At 43.5% G+C, this 18,142-nt stretch overlaps 1 protein-coding gene across 1 annotated transcript; it reads right to left on the bottom strand.

Annotated features, from left to right (window-relative positions):
* Positions 1-1,323: 1,323 nt before the first annotated feature.
* Positions 1,324-18,108, bottom strand: PYCR3 (pyrroline-5-carboxylate reductase 3). The gene is made up of 6 exons (XM_039368723.1): positions 17,981-18,108; positions 9,576-9,640; positions 7,830-8,009; positions 5,971-6,183; positions 3,142-3,234; positions 1,324-1,763 (listed from the first exon to the last, which is right to left on the bottom strand). Exons 1-6 carry the CDS (start codon positions 18,063-18,065, stop codon positions 1,581-1,583), a joined length of 819 nt encoding a protein of 272 aa, XP_039224657.1. The 5' UTR covers positions 18,066-18,108; the 3' UTR covers positions 1,324-1,580.
* Between the last annotated feature and the right edge of the window lie 34 nt (positions 18,109-18,142).

Below are 18,142 nucleotides of genomic sequence, written 5' to 3'. Positions count from 1 at the left end.
TCTGGAGGCAAGTCGTTCCGCTGGTTTATTGTTCTCACTATTAGGAATAGAATAGAATAGCATAGAATCTTTATTGGGAATGGAATAGAGAACAGAGAACAGAGTAGAGTAGAATAGAATAAAGATTGTAGAATAGAATAGAATAGAATAGAATAGAATAGAATAGAATAGAATAGAATAGAATAGAATAGAATAGAATAGAATAGAATAGAATAGAATAGAAATAATAGAATAGAGTAGAGTAGAGTAGAGTAGAGTAGAGTAGAGTAGAATAGAATAGAATAGAATAGAATAGAATAGAATAGAAAATATGGAGTGGAATGGAATGGAATAGAATTATATTAGAATAGAATAGAGTAGAGTAGAGTAGAGTAGAATAGAATAGAAAATATGGAGTGGAATGGAATGGAATAGAATTATATTAGAATAGAATAGAATAGAATAGAATAGAATAGAATAGAATAGAATAGAATAGAATAAAGTAGAGTAGAGTAGAGTAGAGTAGAGTAGAGTAGAGTAGAGTAGAGTAGAATAGAAAATATGGAGTGGAATGGAATAGAATTAGAATAGAAAATAGAATAGAATAGAAAATATGAAGTGGAATGGAATGGAATAGAATTATATTAGAATAGAATAGGATAGAATAGAATAGAATAGAATAGAATGGACTATGGAATGGAATATGGAATAGAATAGAACATATAATGTAATGCAATGTAGTAGAGTAGAGTAGAGTAGAGTAGAGCAGAATAGAATAGAATAAACAGAGTCGGAAGGGATCTTGGAGGTCTTCTAGTCCAACCCCCCCCCCCCCAGGCAGGAAATCCTATACCTTTTCAGACAAATCTCTTAATCTCTTCTTTAAAACTTCCAATATTGGAGCATTCACAACTTCTGGAGGCCAGCTGTTGCATCGATTAATTGTTCTCACTTTTAGGAAGTTTCTCCTTAATTCCAGGTCGCTTCTCTCCTTGGTTAGTCTCCATCCGTTGTTTCTTGTCCTGCCTTCTCATGCTTTGGAAATAAATTGACCCCCTCTTCTTTGGGGCAGCCCCTCAAACTCTGGAAGACTGCTATGATGTTCCCCCCTAGTCCTTTTTTTCTCTAGACTGGCCATCCCCAATTCCTGCAACCGGTCTTTGTCTGTTTTAGTCTCCAGGCAAACCCTCATTCATCTTAGCTGCTCTCCATTGTAGCTACTTCCATTGCAGCTACCTGCAGCCTGGAAAACAGCTGCAAAATATCTCTTGCTTTCAGAAGGCAGAAGAAAGAAGACCCAACAGAGACAGAAAAAAAACAACAACCCCACAACAGACAAACTCATACCCAGCCACAGGGTCCCGACCGTTTATTCCTGGAAAACTTTGGAATGGAAAACTTTGGAATGGATCATACCAGGTCATAATAACTGGGTGTCTGGAAGTTGGCACCATGCCCCACGCGTTCGGTGGCATCCTCATGCGTTGCAGAATGACAGCATTTGTCAATCACAATCTGCAAAATGAGGGGGGGGGCGTCTTCACAAGGGGCAGGGTCCCGACACATCTGGTGGTGTCACACCAGCCTCGAGCCACACCTGGCTACCTGTTGACCAGTTCACGAGCCCGGCTAGTGGCCGCCTCCACGGCGTTCATGACCGTAGCACGCAGGGACCCCTTCTCCAGTTCGTGCAAGGCGTGGATGGTGGTGCCGCCCGGGGTGCAAACGGCACTCCTCAGAACCGCTGGGTGCTCCCCAGTTTCCAGGATCATCTTGGCAGCTCCCTGGAGGAGAGGAGAGAGAGCAAACAAAGGGAAAGGATGGACAGAGCATAAAGGGCCGACAAAAAAAGAATTTATCTGTATCTCCGGGTTGAACTGTGGGGTCCCTGGTGCTCTCTGACCTTGGATGTTTTCTTGAGGGCGTTTCAGGACCCAACTAGGGAAGAGTACAGAGAAGAGCAACAAAGATGATTAGGGGACTGGAGGCTAAAACATATAAGGAACGGTTGCGAGAATTGGGTATGTCTAGTTTAACGAAGAGAAGGACAAGGGGGGACATGATAGCAGTATTCCAATATCTCAGGGGCTGCCATAAAGAATAGGGAATTAAGCTATTTTCCAAAGCGCCTGAAGGCAGGACAAGAAGCAATGGGTGGAAACTAATCAAGGAGAGAAGCAACCTAGAACTAAGGAGAAACTTCCTGACAGTGAGAACAATTGATCAGTGGAACAACCTGCCTCCAGAAGCAGTAAATGCTCCAACACTGGAAGTTTTTAAGAAGAGACTGGACAGCCATTTGTCCGAAATGGTGTAGGGTTTCCTGCCCGAGCAGGGGGTTGGACTAGATGACCTCCAAGGTCCCTTCCAACTTTACTACTATTACATCATCAGTGCTAGAAGGGAGAGGGGTTTGCATAGAGGAGAAGAGGAGGAGGGAGGGACAGTGGATCCTTGGTGCTTTCTGAGCTTGGCTGTTTTCTTGCAGACGTTTCATGACCCAAGTAGGTAATATAATCATTGTTAGAAGGGAATAGGGTGTGTGGAGAGGAGGAGGAGGAGGAGGAGGAGGAGGAGGAAGAGGAGGAGGAGGACGACGACGTCGATGACAACTGTGAGGTCCTTGGTGCTCTCTGAGCTTGGCTGTTTTCTTGCAGACGTTTCATGACTCAAGTAGGTAATATCATCAGTGGTAGGAGGGAGTAGGGTCTGGGAGGAGGAAGAGGACGACTGTGGGGTCCTTGGTGTTCTCTGAGCGTGGTGGTTTTCTTGCGGATGTTTCACTATCCAACTAAGTAATATTGTTAGGAGTAGGGTTTGTGGAAGGGAGGAGGAGGAGGAGGAGGAGAAGGCTTAACTACCTGTACTTTTCAAGGGCAGCTCCATATAGAGCAGTGTTTCTCAACCTTGACAATTTTAAGGCATGTGGACTTCAACTCCCAGAATTCCTCAGCCAGCAATGCTGGCTGTGGAATTCTGGGAGTTGAAGTCCACATGCCTTAAAATTGTCAAGGTTGAGAAACACTGATGTAGAGGCTGTTGCAATAATCAAGACCGAATGGTGCACAAACACAGTATGTTGGGCTTTGACGGGAGTTCCGAAAAAAAACAACCCTGCAGGGTGTGAATTGGAACCCAAGTCCTGCCCCCTTCACTCCTTACCAACAAAGTCTGAGCTGCAATCTTGTTGGCTAGAGGGCCGGGCATCCCCATCTTCACGGCCCCTTCCGCTAGGGCTTCCGCGAACATGTAGACCTGTGAGGAGGAGGAAACTTGTAACTTTGAACAGTCACTAAGTAAACCATCGTAAGCCGAGGACTGCCCGTAAAGCTTTGGAGGTTTGAAGAGATGGGAGGACAGGGCTGACCGAATGAACTAATCAAGGAGAGAAGCAACCTAGAGCTAAGGAGAAACTTCTTGACAGTGAGAACAATTAACCAGTGGAACTCCTTGCCTCCAGAAGCGGTGAATGCTCCAACACTGGCAGTTTTAAAGAAGAGACTGGACAGCCATTTGTCCGAGATGGTATAGGGTTTCCTGCCTGAGCAGGGGGTTGGACTAGATGACCTCCAAGGTCCCTTCCAACTGTATTATTATTATTAACTGCACTCCCTCTCAACTTTCCGAAACTGTCCCAAACCTCACGCTCCCTCATCCATCACAAAATACAAATGGCAACCGTTCATTTAGTGACCGTTCAGAGTTACAACGGCACTACAAAAAAAAAAAAAAGTTCACTTACGACTGTTTTTCACATTTGTGAGCGTGGCAGCCTCCCTGGGATCAAAATTCAGATGTTTCGCAACTGACTCGTATTTATGACGGTCGCAGTGTCCCGGGGTCACAGGATTCCCTTTTGATGACATGTCAAGCAAACTCAATGGGGCAGGGGTAGGCAACCTTGGCCCTTTTATGACTCATGGACTTCAATTCCCAGAATTCCTGAGCCTCATGGGGGAACTATGGCCCCTTCATGACTTGAGGACCAACTCCCAGAATTCCTGAGCCAGCATGGGGGAGCTATGGCCCCCTCATGACTTGTGGACTTTAACTCCCAGAATTCCTGAGCCAGCATGGCTCAGCTTGGAAACCTCTCCCTTTCCCCTCAACATGGTTGGCTCAGGAATTCTGGGAGTTGAAGTCCAAAGTATTAAAGTTCCCATGGTTGGACACCCATAATTTAGACCAGGGTAGGCAACCTTGGCTCTTTCATGACTCGTGGACTTCCACGAGTCATAAAAGAGCCAACGTTGCCTTCCCCTGCAATGAGGGGAAGCCCAATTCGCTTAACGACCGTGTGACTACTTCACAACTTCCGTGATTCACTGAACGAGTGTGGCAAGAAAGGTCGTAAAATGAGGCCAAATTCACTTAACTGTCTCACTTAGCGACAGAAATACTCAGCTCAGATGTGGTCGTAAGTTGAGAACATTTTCACAGATTGAGGTCTACCTAAGTGTTGAAGTACAACTTCCAAAATTCCCAATAAGACAGGGCACCAAGCCAACATCTCTAGAGACCATGATGAGGAAGGCTGAGATATGCTGGTTATTTATTTTTATTTTTTTATAATATTTTATTGATTTTTTCCAATTTTACGTTTCAGTATTTAAAAAGCAACGTGGTGACTGGATTAATCAATAGCGCAATAACAAAATCTTTAGTGCAAATCTCAGGTTACATCATCAGATATTTTTTTCTCTTTTTCCTCTTAACATTTACTGTCTCGTATTCAAACCAGTACATTTCTAATTATATCAACTCAATAAAAATATCATTATTACATTTATTTATTTATTTATTTATTTATGAGACTTATATACCGCTTTAAGTGCAAGCACTCTCTAAGCGGTGTACACCAGTAAGCAATGTGTATATATATATATATATATATTTACATTGCCCCCAACAATCTGGGTCCTCATTTTACCTACCCCGGAAGGATGGAAGGCTGAGTCAACCTTGAGCCGGTGAGATTTGAACCGCTGACCTGCTGAACACAGTCAGCTAAAGTGGCCTGCAATACTGCACTCTAACTGCTGCGCCACCTCAATAAGTTTTTAGCTTATACGTATCTTAATTACATTCAATCTTCGTAAACAATCCATATCCTGTTATTAACTTTTACTCAATTTTTAATTTCTGATCAATATTCCAACTGAACCTTTAATATTTGTAATTTTCAGGCTTTGGGTAACCAAGATTTCCCTTATCTCACTTTATAACAAATAATATCCAAAATACACATTTTATGTATTTAAATGTAACCCTGTTCTATTTCCTAAAGGTTATCTATTTCCCACCATATTAAATCGTCTACTTAATGATGCAATATCCCCTCTGATAAATCAAAACCCATATATATATGTTGCCTGGGTTAATCAATAAATCAAACGTATTCATGATAATTAATGTTCTTTTCCTTTTTAGATCTAATTTTTCAATATTGAACAAATCAAATCCTTTGTATACTGCTTATTTTTGCAGGTCATCCAAGCTTTAGGTTCCTAATTATTTGGGGGGGGGGGAGAGAGGGGGGCCTAAGGGGAAAATCAGGTTGCAGAAAAAGAAAGGAAGAGGACTTGGTGGGAACACCTGCATGTGGACTAGAAACTTAAAAGATTCTTTGAAAAAGCCACTGCCTGATGGAAGTGGGAGAGGGCAGATGCCTTATCTGCAATTTGCAACGGACGCAGGTAAACCTCGACTTTGCCCCATTTTACGAACTGTTGTTAAGTGAAGGTCGCAAAAGCAGATCATGTGACCCTGGGACGCCGCGACCGTCATAAAGACGAGTCGTTGGCCAAGCGACTGAATTTCGATCCCGTGAGCAGGCGGACGGCGCGACGGTTGTTCACGGGCGAAAAACGGCCCCAAGTCGCTTTTTTTCAGCGCCGTTGTAACTGCGAGCGGTCGCTAAACGAAAGGTCGTTAAGTCGAGGACCGGCTGTGTAAGAGGCTGAGTAAGGACAGGGGGGGAAGGAGACTCACGTAAGCCACGCCACTGCCGCTCAGCCCCGTGTGAATGTCGATGTAGGATTCAGGCGCCTCTTCACACAACCCACAGGGAGCCAGGAGGGTCTTCAGCACAGAGGCCTCCTCTTTTCCCACGGAGGAACCCCGGGTGAACAGGACGGCCCCCGACTGCACCTCGCAAGGCAGATTGGGCATGATCCGCAGGACCTGGGTGCCCACGGGAAGCAGCTGCAAGGAAGGAGAGAAAGGAACGGTCACGACTGAATCCTGGAGGGCCATCACTCAAATAGGAGCCAGCCGTGTGCTGCAGCTGCCAAAAAAGCCAACACAGTGCTAGGCTGCATTAACAGAGGGATGGAATCAGGATGAGGTGAAGCGTTAATACCACTTTACAAGGCCTTGGTGAGGCCACACCTGGAATCCTGCATCCAGTTTTGGTCACCACGATGTAAAAAAAGATGTTGAGACTCTGGAAAGAGTGCAGAGAAGAGCAACAAAGATGATCAGGGGACTGGAGGCTAAAACATACAAGGAACGGTTGCTGGAATTGGGTATGTCTAGTTTAACGAAGAGAAGGACGAGGGGGGACAGGATAGCAGTCTTTCAATATCTCAGGGGCTGCCCCAAAGAAGAGGGAGTCAAGCTATTCTCCAAAGCCCCTGAAGGCAGGATAAGAAGCAACAGAGGGAAACTAATCAAGGAGAGAAGCAACCTAGAACTTAGGAGGAATTTTGTTTAATAGAACATAATAGAACAGAATTTGGAACAGAATGGAATATAGAATAGAATATAGAAGTATAGAATATAGAATAGAATATAGAAGAATAGAAAATATAAAATAGAATAGAGAATAGAGAATAGAGAATAGAGTAGAATAGAGTAGAATAGAATAGAATAGAATAGAATAGAATAGAATAGAATAGAATAGGAATAGAAGCTGGAAGGGACCTTTGGAGGTCTTCTAGTCCAGCCCCTTGCTCAAGCAGAAGAACCTATATCTATATATAAAAGTTTAAAATGAGAAGAAGGCAAGAGCATATGTGAGATAGGAAGGAAGGAAGGAAGGAAGGAAGGAAGGAAGGAAGGAAGAAAGGAAGGAAGGAAGGAAGGAAGGAATCTTTGGACTCTGGACAGCTAAAATAAAGTCTTCAAATATAAAACAGCATATACAAAAGTTAAACGTGAGAAGGCGTCAAGAGGGATTAAGCTCTATTAAACTGAGAAAGGAGGTAAATGCGAAAGAATCGGGCCCCGCCACTTCCCGTTCCCAGGGACAGCGATACCCACGGATCCTCTTGCCCAGCCTGGGTAGGGCTCTTGGGGGACAGAGTAACCCAGCTGGAAGGGACCTCGGGAGGTCCTCTAGTCCAACCCCCCGCTCAAGGAGGGACTCCCGATGAACAGGACCCAGAGTGCTGGGCTTTAACAAGTGCAGCAACTGTTTGCAAAAAAAAAAAACCCTTTTCAGCCTGTGACAGGGATCCTGGACATGCAGTTCGTTTAGTGACCATTCGAAGTTACGACGGTGGTGGGGAAAAAAAGACCTTACGGCCGTTTTTCCACACTTATGACCGTTGCAGCAGCCCCGCAGTCACGTGATTCAGATCCGGAGGCCTGACCACCGGTTCATATTTACGACGGTCGCCATGTCCCAGGCTCACATGGACACAGGACAAGCAAAGTCATTCATTTAATGACCGTGCGACGAATTTAACCACTGCAGTGATTAACAACAGGGGCAAGAAAAGCCGTAAACCGGGACAAAGCTCCCTTGACGAATGTCTCGCTTAGCCACATAAACCCTGGGTCAACTGTGGACGCAAGCCGAGGACGGATGGTCTCCCTACACAGGGTTGCTTCCTCCCGGAACTCACCTCTTCCAGGGTGCGGAGGGTGACGCCAGCGGCCATTGAAACGAGGACGTGCCTGGGTGTGACGGCGGGGCCGATCTCTCGCAGGACAGCCGGGAGGACGTGGGGCTTGGTGGCCAGGAATACGAAGGAGCACTTCTCCAGCACCTCCACGTTGCAGTGGGTCGTCTGACAGGAGAAGCTCTTATATTGGAAGGAGGAAAGCAAAAAAGAAAAAGACGATGATGAAGGGGCTAGAGCAGTGGTTCTCAACCTTTTTAAGGTCGCGACCCCCAACCGGTCGTAAGTCGAGGGCTACTCAACCGGTCGTAAGTCGAGGACTACTCAACTGGTGCAGCACCGTTTGCAGAATGGGGCTTTTGGTGGGCTCAGCAGGGCAGAGACAGCCTGGACAATTCCTATTGGCTTTTGAAAGCCAATAGAATTAGATTCTATTCAAGAGAGTCTATTCTATTGGCTTTCAAAAGCCAATAGAATAAAAGGGAGTAGCACAGCTAAGGAAAAGGGGGAAAAAAATGGCGGACTGCGTTGTTTGGCGACCCCCGTGAAATGGTCGTTCGACCCCAAATGGGGTCCCGAACCACAGGTTGAGAACCACTGGGCTAGAGGCTAAAACATACAAGGAACAGTTGCTGGAGTTGGGTGTGTCTAGTTCAGGGATAGGCAACCTGGGCTCTTTTATGACTGGTGGACTTCAACTCCCAGAATCCCTGAGCCAGCCGTGCTGAGGGGAAAGGGAGAGGTTTCCAAGCTGAGCCATGCCAGCTCAGGAATTCTGGGAGTTGAAGTCCACCAGTCATAAAAGAGCCCAGGTTGCCTACCCCTGCCCTAGACTAGGGGTGGGAACCTTGGCTCTTTTATGACTGGTGGACTTCAACTCCCAGAATTCCTGAGCCAGCCTGGGGAACTATGGCCCCCGTCATGACTGGTGACTTCAACTCCCAGAATCCCTGAGCCAGCAGTGAGGGAAACTTTGGCCCCTTCATGACTCGTGGACTTCAACTCCCAGAATCCCTGAGCCAGCATGGCTCAGCTTGGAAACCTCTCCCTTTCCCTTCAGCATGGCTGGCTCAGGAATTCTGGGAGCTGAAGTCCACGAGTCATGAAGGGCCATAGTTTCCCCATGTTGGCTCAGGAATTCTGGGAGTTGAAGTCCACGGGTCATAAAAGAGCCAAGGTTGCCTACCCCTGGTCTAGTTTAATGAAGAGAAGGACAAGGGGGGACAGGATAGCAGTCTTTCAGTATCTCAGGGGCTGCCCCAAAGAAGAGGCAGTCAAGCTATTCTCCAAAGTGCCTGAAGGCAGGACAAGAAGCAACGGATGGAAATTAATCAAGGAGAGAAGCAACCTAGAACTAAGGAGAAACTTCCTGACAGTGAGAACAATTAACCAGTGGAACAACCTGCTTCCAGAAGCGGTGAATGCTCCAACACGAAGTTTTTAGGAAGAGACTGGACAGCCATTTGTCCGAAATGGTATAGGGTTTTCTGCCTGAGCAGGAGGTTGGACTAGATGACCTCCAAGGTCCCTTCCAACTCTGTTTATTCTATTCTATTCTACTCTACCCTGTTCTGTACTCTCCTATTCTATTCTCTCCTATTCTATTTTCTTGTATTCTCTTGTAGTCTCTCCTCTTCTCTTCTCTTCTCTTCTCTTCCCTATTCCATTCTATCCTATATTCTATTCCATTCCATCTATGAGCAGTAGAAATGACTGGACAAGGGGAAAACGTTACCTGTACATATTTACCTGGAATTTGACCAGATTCCTGTTGGACGGAGCGCTAGCCAGAATATTCACTGCTTGGACTTCTCCTGCAGAAAGAGAGAGAGGAGAAAGGATGGCAGTAGTAGAACTCATCACTGGATTGCAAATTCACTGAGTTGTAAACAGCCAAGATTTACAACAGGGGCTAAAGCTAGGAGAAGTAGACACCTCTTAAATCTAAATATTTAAATAAGGATGGGCTGGACATCCCACCACCTCTGCTGAAGAGCAGTTCAGATTTCTTGCTACATCTCCTATGTTGGGTGAAGGTCAAGGTGAGAAGATCCCGCCAATTGTTTCAAAAGGTACTTTTTCCAAAAGGAAACTGGACTTTTTTTCCCTAACAAAGGAATATATTAGAATTAGAATAGAATAGAATTAGAACAATATAGAACAGAATAGTATAGAATAAGAATAGAATAGAAAATAGGGAATAGAATAGTATAGTATAGAATAAGGAAAGAATAGAACAGAACAGAATAAAGAATAGAATAGACTAAAGAATAGAATATAATAGAATTAGAATAGAATAGAACAGAATAGACTAAAGAATAGAATAGACTAAAGAATAGACTAGAATAGAATAGAACAGGAGAATAGAATAAATAGAATAGAATAGCAGAATAAAGAATAGAATAGAAAATAGGGACTAGAATAGTATAGTATAGAATAGAATAAGGAGAGAATAGAATAGAACAGAATAAAGAATAGATTAAAGAATAGAATAGACTAAAGAATAGAATAGAATGAATAAAATAGAACAGAATAGATTAAAGAATAGAATAAAGAATAGAATAGAATTAGAATAGAATAGAACAGAATAGATTAAAGAACAGAATAGATTGAAGAATAGAATAAAGAATAGAATAGTAGAATATAGAATAGAACAGGAGAATAGAATAAATAGAATAAAGAATAGAATAGCAGAATAGAATAAAGAATAAATAATAGAATAGAGAATAGAATAGCAGAATGAAATAGAAAAGAATAGGATAGGATAGAATTCAGAATAGAATAGAATGAAGAATAGAATAAAGAATAGAAATAGAAATAGAACAGAATAGAAAATAGAAATAGAACAGAATTCAGAATAAGATAGGAAAGGATAGAATAGAATTTAGAATAGAATAGAATTCAGAATAGAATAACTTTATTGTCACTTTGAATGTACACTAATCGGCATACATTAAAGTGAAATTCCGTTGCATACAGCTCTCAAAGGGTCCCCACCTCCGATATACACTACATAAATATGACAAAAATAAATACAGAATGATGCCTATACCCATATATATTATACAACACAGCGAAACAAGACAGTTTAGGTCAGATTATATATACGGTATAAGCCATTTCATTGGTTCTACCCCAGGATGAGCAGAAAGCTTCAAAAAACGTGGTGCTGACGGACGTTGGCGTGGTGTACAGCCGCGTCTCTGAACCCTGGGTAATTTAAGATGGGCCAGGTTACTTACAGGACCAGATTACTTACAGGACCGCATTCTGCCGCACAGTTCCCAGAGACCGGTGAGGTCCCATAGATTGGGCCTCCTTCAGGTCCCGTCGGCCAATGTCGGCTGGCGGGCCCTCGGGGAAGGGCCTTTTCTGTGGTGGCTCCGACCTAGTGGAATCAACTTCCCCCCGAGGTTCGAACTACTCCCACCCTGCCGGCCTTTAAGAAAGCCGTTAAAACTCTCCTGTTCCGGCAGGCCTGGGGCTGATGTCCCCGGGGGGCCGGGATATGATTGGACTCGCGGTATGACTGGATTATTTTATTGTTTTATGACTGTTTTAACTTTGTACGCCGCCCTGAGTCCTTTGGGATTGGGCGGCATATAAATATTTGTAAATAAATAAATAAATAAATAAATGTGTGGACTTCAACTCCCAGAATCCTGAAGAGTCGAAATCCAGACGTCTTAAAACTGCCACGGTTGAGGAAAACCTAGCCTCAGGGATGGTTAATACATCTGAAAGAGGCCGCTTCAACATCCAACTTTCCAAGGGGTGCATCTTCTACCAACGAAACATTTTAGATCCCAATAGATCGGACAGTTACCATTGGATCTCCAATATTCCGCATTGGGCCAAGGCACTCGAGATTGTGATGGTGACCCAGTTCCAGGATTTACAGAACTGGACTTTTCAACTGGATCCGTTTTAGCCTGGCTTCCCAGCTGTCTCTGGAACTCAAGTAGGCTTTCCTGTCTTGTGAGATGTTTTCTATCGCGCTCCGAGCGGAGGAGGCATCTCTTTGTGGGTTCCGCTTGAATGTCCACCCATTTTTGGTGCCAGCAGCCTTGAGGTCCTCCTGGATTGTCTTGCAAGGATAAGACTTTGGGAGGCTGCAGGACAGTCGATCCTGAAGGGCAGATTCCACTTCTTGTCTTCTGCGCTAATTAACATTTGCATGAATTAAGAACGCTCTGCTCATTTCAGCCCAGAAAGCAGGAAAGTTTCTGAACTGCTGGATAAGATTGAGAATGCCGTAAAGTTCTCCACTTACAGCATTCAGAACCAGAGGCCTCAAAGGTGTTTTTTTTTTTTTCATGAAGCAACTGGACTTTGAAGACGTTTCGCTTCTCATCCCAGAAGCTTCTTCAGCTCTGACTGGATGGTGGGGAACGGAAGGATTTATACTCCTTGCAGACAGCCGATCATTTGCCTCCTTTTAGGGAGTCATTGAGGCCACCTGGAGGTGGACTGGATGATGGCGACTCTCCACGACTCTCTACAACAGTGGTTCTCAACCTGTGGGTCGGGACCCCATTTGGGGTCGAACAACCATTTCACAGGGGTCGCCAAACAACGCAGTCCGCCATTTTTTCCCCCTTTTCCTTAGCTGTGCTACTCCCTTTTATTCTATTGGCTTTTGAAAGCCAATGGAATAGACTCTCTTGAATAGAGTCTAATTCTATTGGCTTTCAAAAGCCAATAGGAATTGTCCAGGCTGTCTCTGCCCTGCTGAGCCCGCCAAAAGTCCCATTCTGCAAACGGTGCTGCACCGGTTGAGTAGTCCTCGACTTACGACCGGTTGGGGGTCGCGGCATTAAAAAGGTTGAGAACCACTGCTCTACAAGAATGCAAATAATCCTTCAGTCAGAGTTGAAGAAGCTTCTGGGAGGAGAAGCGAAATGTCTTGAAAGAAAAACAAAGCAAGTCCAGTTGCTTCCTGAAAAAAGTACCTTTGGGAGAAGGAGGAAAGGGAAAGAGGAAGAGGAGGAGGAGAAAGGGAGGGAAAGGAGAAGGATAGGAGAGAGAGACAGAGACAGAAAGGAAGGAATGAAGGAAAAATAAAGAGAAAGAAAAAGAAAGAGAAAAAGAAAGAGAAAAAGAAAGAAAGAAAGAAAGAAAGAAAGAAAGAAAGAAAGAAAGAAAGAAAGAAAGAAAGAAAGAAAGAAAGAAAGAAAGAAAGAGTCTGTGGGAGTATAAAACCTCCCATCCCCCAGTCAGAGCTGAAGAAGCTTCTGTGGATGAGAAGGGAAACGTCTTCAAAGAAAAACAAGAAAGTCCAATTGCTTTGTGAAAAAAAAATGCCTTGGGGACAGCCATGACCTGGATGACTGAGAATCTGAATGAAAAGGACATTAATTTAAAAGCCATACAGGTTATTAACATCTGTTTGACTTCTGAGGAAGAGGAGGAAGGGAGGGAAAGGAGGAGGATAGGAGAGAGAGAGAGACAGAAAGGAAGGAAGGAAGAATAAAGAGAAAGAGAAAGAAAGAAAGAAAAAGAAAAAGAAAAGAGAAAGAAAGAAAGAAAGAAAGAAAGAAAGAAAGAAAGAAAGAAAGAAAGTAAGTAAGTCTGCAAGGAGTATAAATCCTTCCCTTCCCCACTATCCAGTCAGAGCTGAAGAAGCTTCTGTGGATGAGAAGTGAAACGTCTTCAAAGAAAAACAAAAAGTCCAATGGACTTCTGAAAAAAAAGCACCTTTGGGAGAAGGATGAAAGGGGAAGAGGAAGAGGAGGAGGAGGGAGGGAGGGAAAGATGGAGAAGGATAGCAGAGACAGACAGAGATACAGAGAAAGAAAAGAACGATAGAAAGATGGAAAGAAAGAAGGAAAGAATGATAAAAAGATGGAAAGAAAGAAAGGAAGGAAAGAGAAAGAAAGAAAGAAAGAAAGAAAGAAAGAAAGAAAGAAAGAAAGAAAGAAAGAAAGAAAGAAAGAAAGAAAGAGTCTGTGGGAGTATAAAACCTCCCATCCCCCAGTCAGAGCTGAAGAAGCTTCTTGAATGAGAAGGGAAACGTCTTCAAAGAAAAACAAGAAAGTCCAATTGCTTTGTGAAAAAAAAATGCCTTGGGGACAGCCATGACCTGGATGACTGAGAATCTGAATGAAAAGGACATTAATTTAAAAGCCATACAGGTTATTAACATCTGTTTGACTTCTGATTATTGCACTTGTTTCGGGGTCTGTCCCAATAGAATACAAATATACCCCTAACATATTTTTGTGCTGTTTAAATGTGTGTGTGTGTGTGTGTGTTTCAATGTACTTTGATTAGACTTGGGCAAAAGGTTTCAAATCTAAAACTTTTTTGATTTGGATTTCATACCCCCCCCCCAAAAATTGCTGTACCTCTGGAACACTTCCTGTAAGAATGGAACAGCTTATTTGGAATTGGGGGGGGGGGAAATAGTGCAATTCTAATTTTAACTTGCTGTCCAGCAAACAGATAAAACTTTGCTACTGGGGCCAGGGTTCATTTTATTGAATAAATTTATTCATTAATTTATTCATTGAATAAATAAAGAACAGAGCGGTTTCTAGCCATGGTGGCTATTCCCCCGATGCCATTTTTCATTGTAAGACACAATTTGAGACGGGGAAAATACATTTTTAAATAAGTTCTTGACGCTTTTCAGCACTTGATCCAAAAAAATGGCTCAGCGTTTACAAGTTGCATGCCGTGCTATCAATTCTTTAACCAAGCATATGTTTTCCTAGAAGGGTGCACCTTTTTCTGAGCATAAATTGCTCCCTTCCTTGGGTTAAAATTGGGCATTCAGAAAATATTAAGAAAACACACCCACCATCTTAAGTATCCCTCTGAGAATTTAAATAAATAGATGTCCCAGGAATTAAACAATTAGGATCACTGGATGGACCAATGACGAGGTCCAGGAGTCGTGGGCAAAAACCGGCCAGTGCTATAAAAAAGAGACTCCCATCGACCTGTTTTTAAGCTCTGATGATGTCGGTAGTGCTGACCGCCGAAAGCTCAGCATTTTATTAAACGTTTTTAGTTTAATTTTATCCCGGTGTTCGCGTTTATTTATTTTTATTGTATGGCTTTACCCAGGATTCAAATTTTTAATGAAATTAGAGATAAATAGATGTGTATTTTGAATACAAGATATTATTATGAGTGGAGATAAAGAAAACTTTATTTAATACATAGAAGTATGAATATTAATATAAATTTGAATGCTGATTTGTTCATAAAGGTCATGTAGAGACGATTAAGAAATATATAAACTAAAAACCTGTTGATGAATGTAATAAATAAATAGCTCTGAACATGAGATAGTAGATACAAAGAGGATGAGAGAGGAAATATTAAATGTTGAAATAAAAGGAATTTTGGATACTAAACTTAAGATACTTGGAAACTATTAGGAAAAAAAAGAATATTTCATTGTATGATCAATTTGTTGAAGTAGATGGTAAGAACTTAAAGAGATAAGACGTGTATCCTGAATATCAGATTTTGTGAGGAACATTTAAAACTTGGAAATGATAAATATTAAAAGGTTAATTTTAAATATCAATGGAAAATTAAAATTGAGAAAAAGTCACTAGGACAGTGGTTCTCAACCTGTGGGTCGGGACCCCATTTGGGGTCGAACGACCATTTCACGGGGGTCGCCAAACAACACAGTCCGCCATTTTTTCCCCCCTTTTCCTTAGCTGTGCTACTCCCTTTTATTCTATTGGCTTTTGAAAACCAATAGAATAGACTCTCTTGAATAGAGTCTAATTCTATTGGCTTTCAAAAGCCAATAGGAATTGTCCAGGCTGTCTCTGCCCTGCTGAGCCGCCAAAAGTCCCATTCTGCAAACGGTGCTGCACCAGTTGAGTAGTCCTCGACTTACGACCGGTTGAGTAGTCCTCGACTTACGACCGGTTGGGGGTCGCGGCATTAAAAAGGTTGAGAACCACTGCACTAGGACATTGGTTGTCTCAAAGATTGAACGTAAAAACAATCAATCAATCAATCTATTTATCTCTCTATCTATATAAACTAAAAACTATTGATCATTGTAAGAAAGGTATTTTTTATTTGACTGATAGAATGAGAAGTGTATTAATTCAAATATGAGACGGTACATATTCAGGGGAAAAGAGGAAATACCTGTTGTAATAGTTTGAGATTTATATTAATGATATTTGTATGTAACCGAATTATAGCAACTCAGCCGCCACGCTGTTTTTCAAAGATATAAATGTAATGTTAGAAAATCAATAAAATTTTCAAAAAGAAAAAACAGACCCAATGCTATGGTTAAAAAACACGGTTTGATGAAAAGCAGCCCAAAGGTCACAAAGGGAATTATGGAAGGAATAATTTTCTAAGGGAATCCACGTTGACCTAACTTGACTTTCCTTAGAAAAATTTTCCTTCCATAATTTCCAGATCAAAGCAAAATTTCCAGAGGTCTAGACTCAGGGAAGTCAGAGTGAGGCAAGATCACTGAGAAAAACAGGAGGGAAAAAACAAATCAAGATTTTTCCATGACTGCAGTAAGTTTCCACAAGAGCAGTAAAGTTGTAAAAACTTACAAACCTGCCTCTTCCTTTACAGCAATATCCCTTCCCCCATTTAGAGTACAGGTAGTCCTCAATTTACGACCACAATGGATCTCAAAGGTTCTGTTAAGTGAAACATTTAACATTTTGCCCTATTTTATAATCTTTTCTGTCATAGTTGTTAAGTGGATCGCTGCAGTTAAGTTACTAACAGGGTTCTTAAGTTGAATCTGGCTTCCTCAGAAGATCACAAAAGGGGATCCTGGGACACTGCGACCGTCGTAAATATGAGTCAGTTGCCAAGCGTCCGAATTTTCATCACCTGACCATGGAGAAGTGTGAAAAACAGTTATAACTCACTTTTTTTTAGTGCTGTTGTAACTTTGAACGATCACTAAACAAATAGTTGTAAATTGAAGACTACCTGTGATCTAAAACTCATCAAGGAGAGAAGCAACCTAGAATTAAGGAGAAACTTCCCAACAGTGAGGAGAATTAACCAGTGGAACTCCAGAAGTTGTGAATGCTCCAACACTGGAAGTTTTTAAGAAGAGACTGGACAGCCATTTGTCTGAAATGGTAATAGGGTTTCCTGCCTGAGCAGGGGGTTGGACTAGATGACCTCCAAGGTCCCTTCCAGCTCTGTTATTCTGTAATTCTGCTAATCCTAACTGATTTCAGGAGCAAATAACCTGAAAGGATTGGTGCTTCAAAGAGTCTCTCCTTAGGGATCTGAAACATACTACTGAATTACAGGTAATCCTCCTCTAAGTAAGGTATCCCTTTAAGGGACCCCTCTAAGTAAGGGACTCCTCTTAAGTACCCCTCTGAGTGACGCTTCTTAGGGACTCCTCTAAGGGACCCCTCTAAGTAAGGTATCCCATTAAGTAATGGACCCCTCTAAGTAAGGAAGCCCCCTTAGGGACCCCCTAAGTAAGGGACTTCTCTTAAGTACCCCTCTTAGTAAGTGACGCCCCTTAGGGACTCCTCTAAGTACCCCTCTGAGTAAGTGATGCCTCTTAGGGACCCCTCTAAGGGACAGCCTTTAGGGACCCCTCTAAGTAAGGGAGCCCTCTAAGTAAGGGACTTCTCTTAAGTACCCCTCTGAGTAAGTGACGCCCCTTAGGGACTCCTCTAAGGGACGCCCCTTAGGGACCCCTCTAAGTAAAGGACCCCTCTAAGTAAGATACCACTCCTTAGGGACCCCTCTAAGTAAGGGACTTCTCTTAAGTACCCCTCTGAGTAAGTGACGCCTCTTAGGGACTCTTCTAAGGGACTCCTCTAAGGGACGCCCCTTAGGGACCCCTCTAAGTAAGGGACTTCTCTTAAGTACCCCTCTTAGTGAGTCCCCTTAGGGACCCCTCTAAGTAAGGGATCCCCCCCTTAGGGACCCTCTAAGTAAGGGACCTCTCTAAGTAAAGTATCCCATTAAGTAAGGGAACCCCCCCTTAGGGACCCCTCTAAGTAAGGGACCCTTTTCTCTGCTCCGCCCCCCCTTGCATCTGAGCCCCTCCAATCGGGCTCCAAAGACCCCAGCCGGGTCTTCCAACTGGGGAGGGGGGCTCCGTGCCTGCAAAAGCGCCCGCCCGCCTGCCAAGCCGCCCCCCGCGAGCCTCCCGCCCTCCTTCCCCTTACCTGCCAGCAGCATCGCCCGGGCCACCGCGCCCGCCATGCGCCCCGCGCCGATGAAGCCCACGCGCAGCTCCCGCAGCGGCTCCATGGCGCTTCTGCCCGCCCCGCCCCCCGCCGCCGCGCACGGCCAGGTTTTGCTCCGGCCACGCCCCCCGCCGCACCGCA

This window comes from Crotalus tigris, unplaced genomic scaffold (assembly GCF_016545835.1).
Source record: "Crotalus tigris isolate CLP2741 ecotype Arizona unplaced genomic scaffold, ASM1654583v1 scf7180000020908.629646, whole genome shotgun sequence".
NCBI classification, from domain to species: domain Eukaryota; kingdom Metazoa; phylum Chordata; class Lepidosauria; order Squamata; family Viperidae; genus Crotalus; species Crotalus tigris.
The sequence above is the reverse complement of the archived record's forward strand: the minus strand, read 5'-3'. Positions and strand labels throughout refer to the sequence as shown.

What these genes read in the sequence shown, in the direction of transcription:
- PYCR3 (XM_039368723.1), bottom strand. Translation starts at nt 18,065, where the DNA reads ATGGAGCCGCTGCGGGAGCTGCGCGTGGGCTTCATCGGCGCGGGGCGC. An exon ending in CCGGGCGATGCTGCTGGCAG is followed by an intron (nt 9,641 to 17,980) that starts GTAAGGGGAAGG and finishes CTCTTTCTGCAG; the next exon opens with GAGAAGTCCAAGCAGTGAAT. An exon ending in TTGCAGCTCAGACTTTGTTG is followed by an intron (nt 1,764 to 3,141) that starts GTAAGGAGTGAA and finishes CCTCTCCTCCAG; the next exon opens with GGAGCTGCCAAGATGATCCT.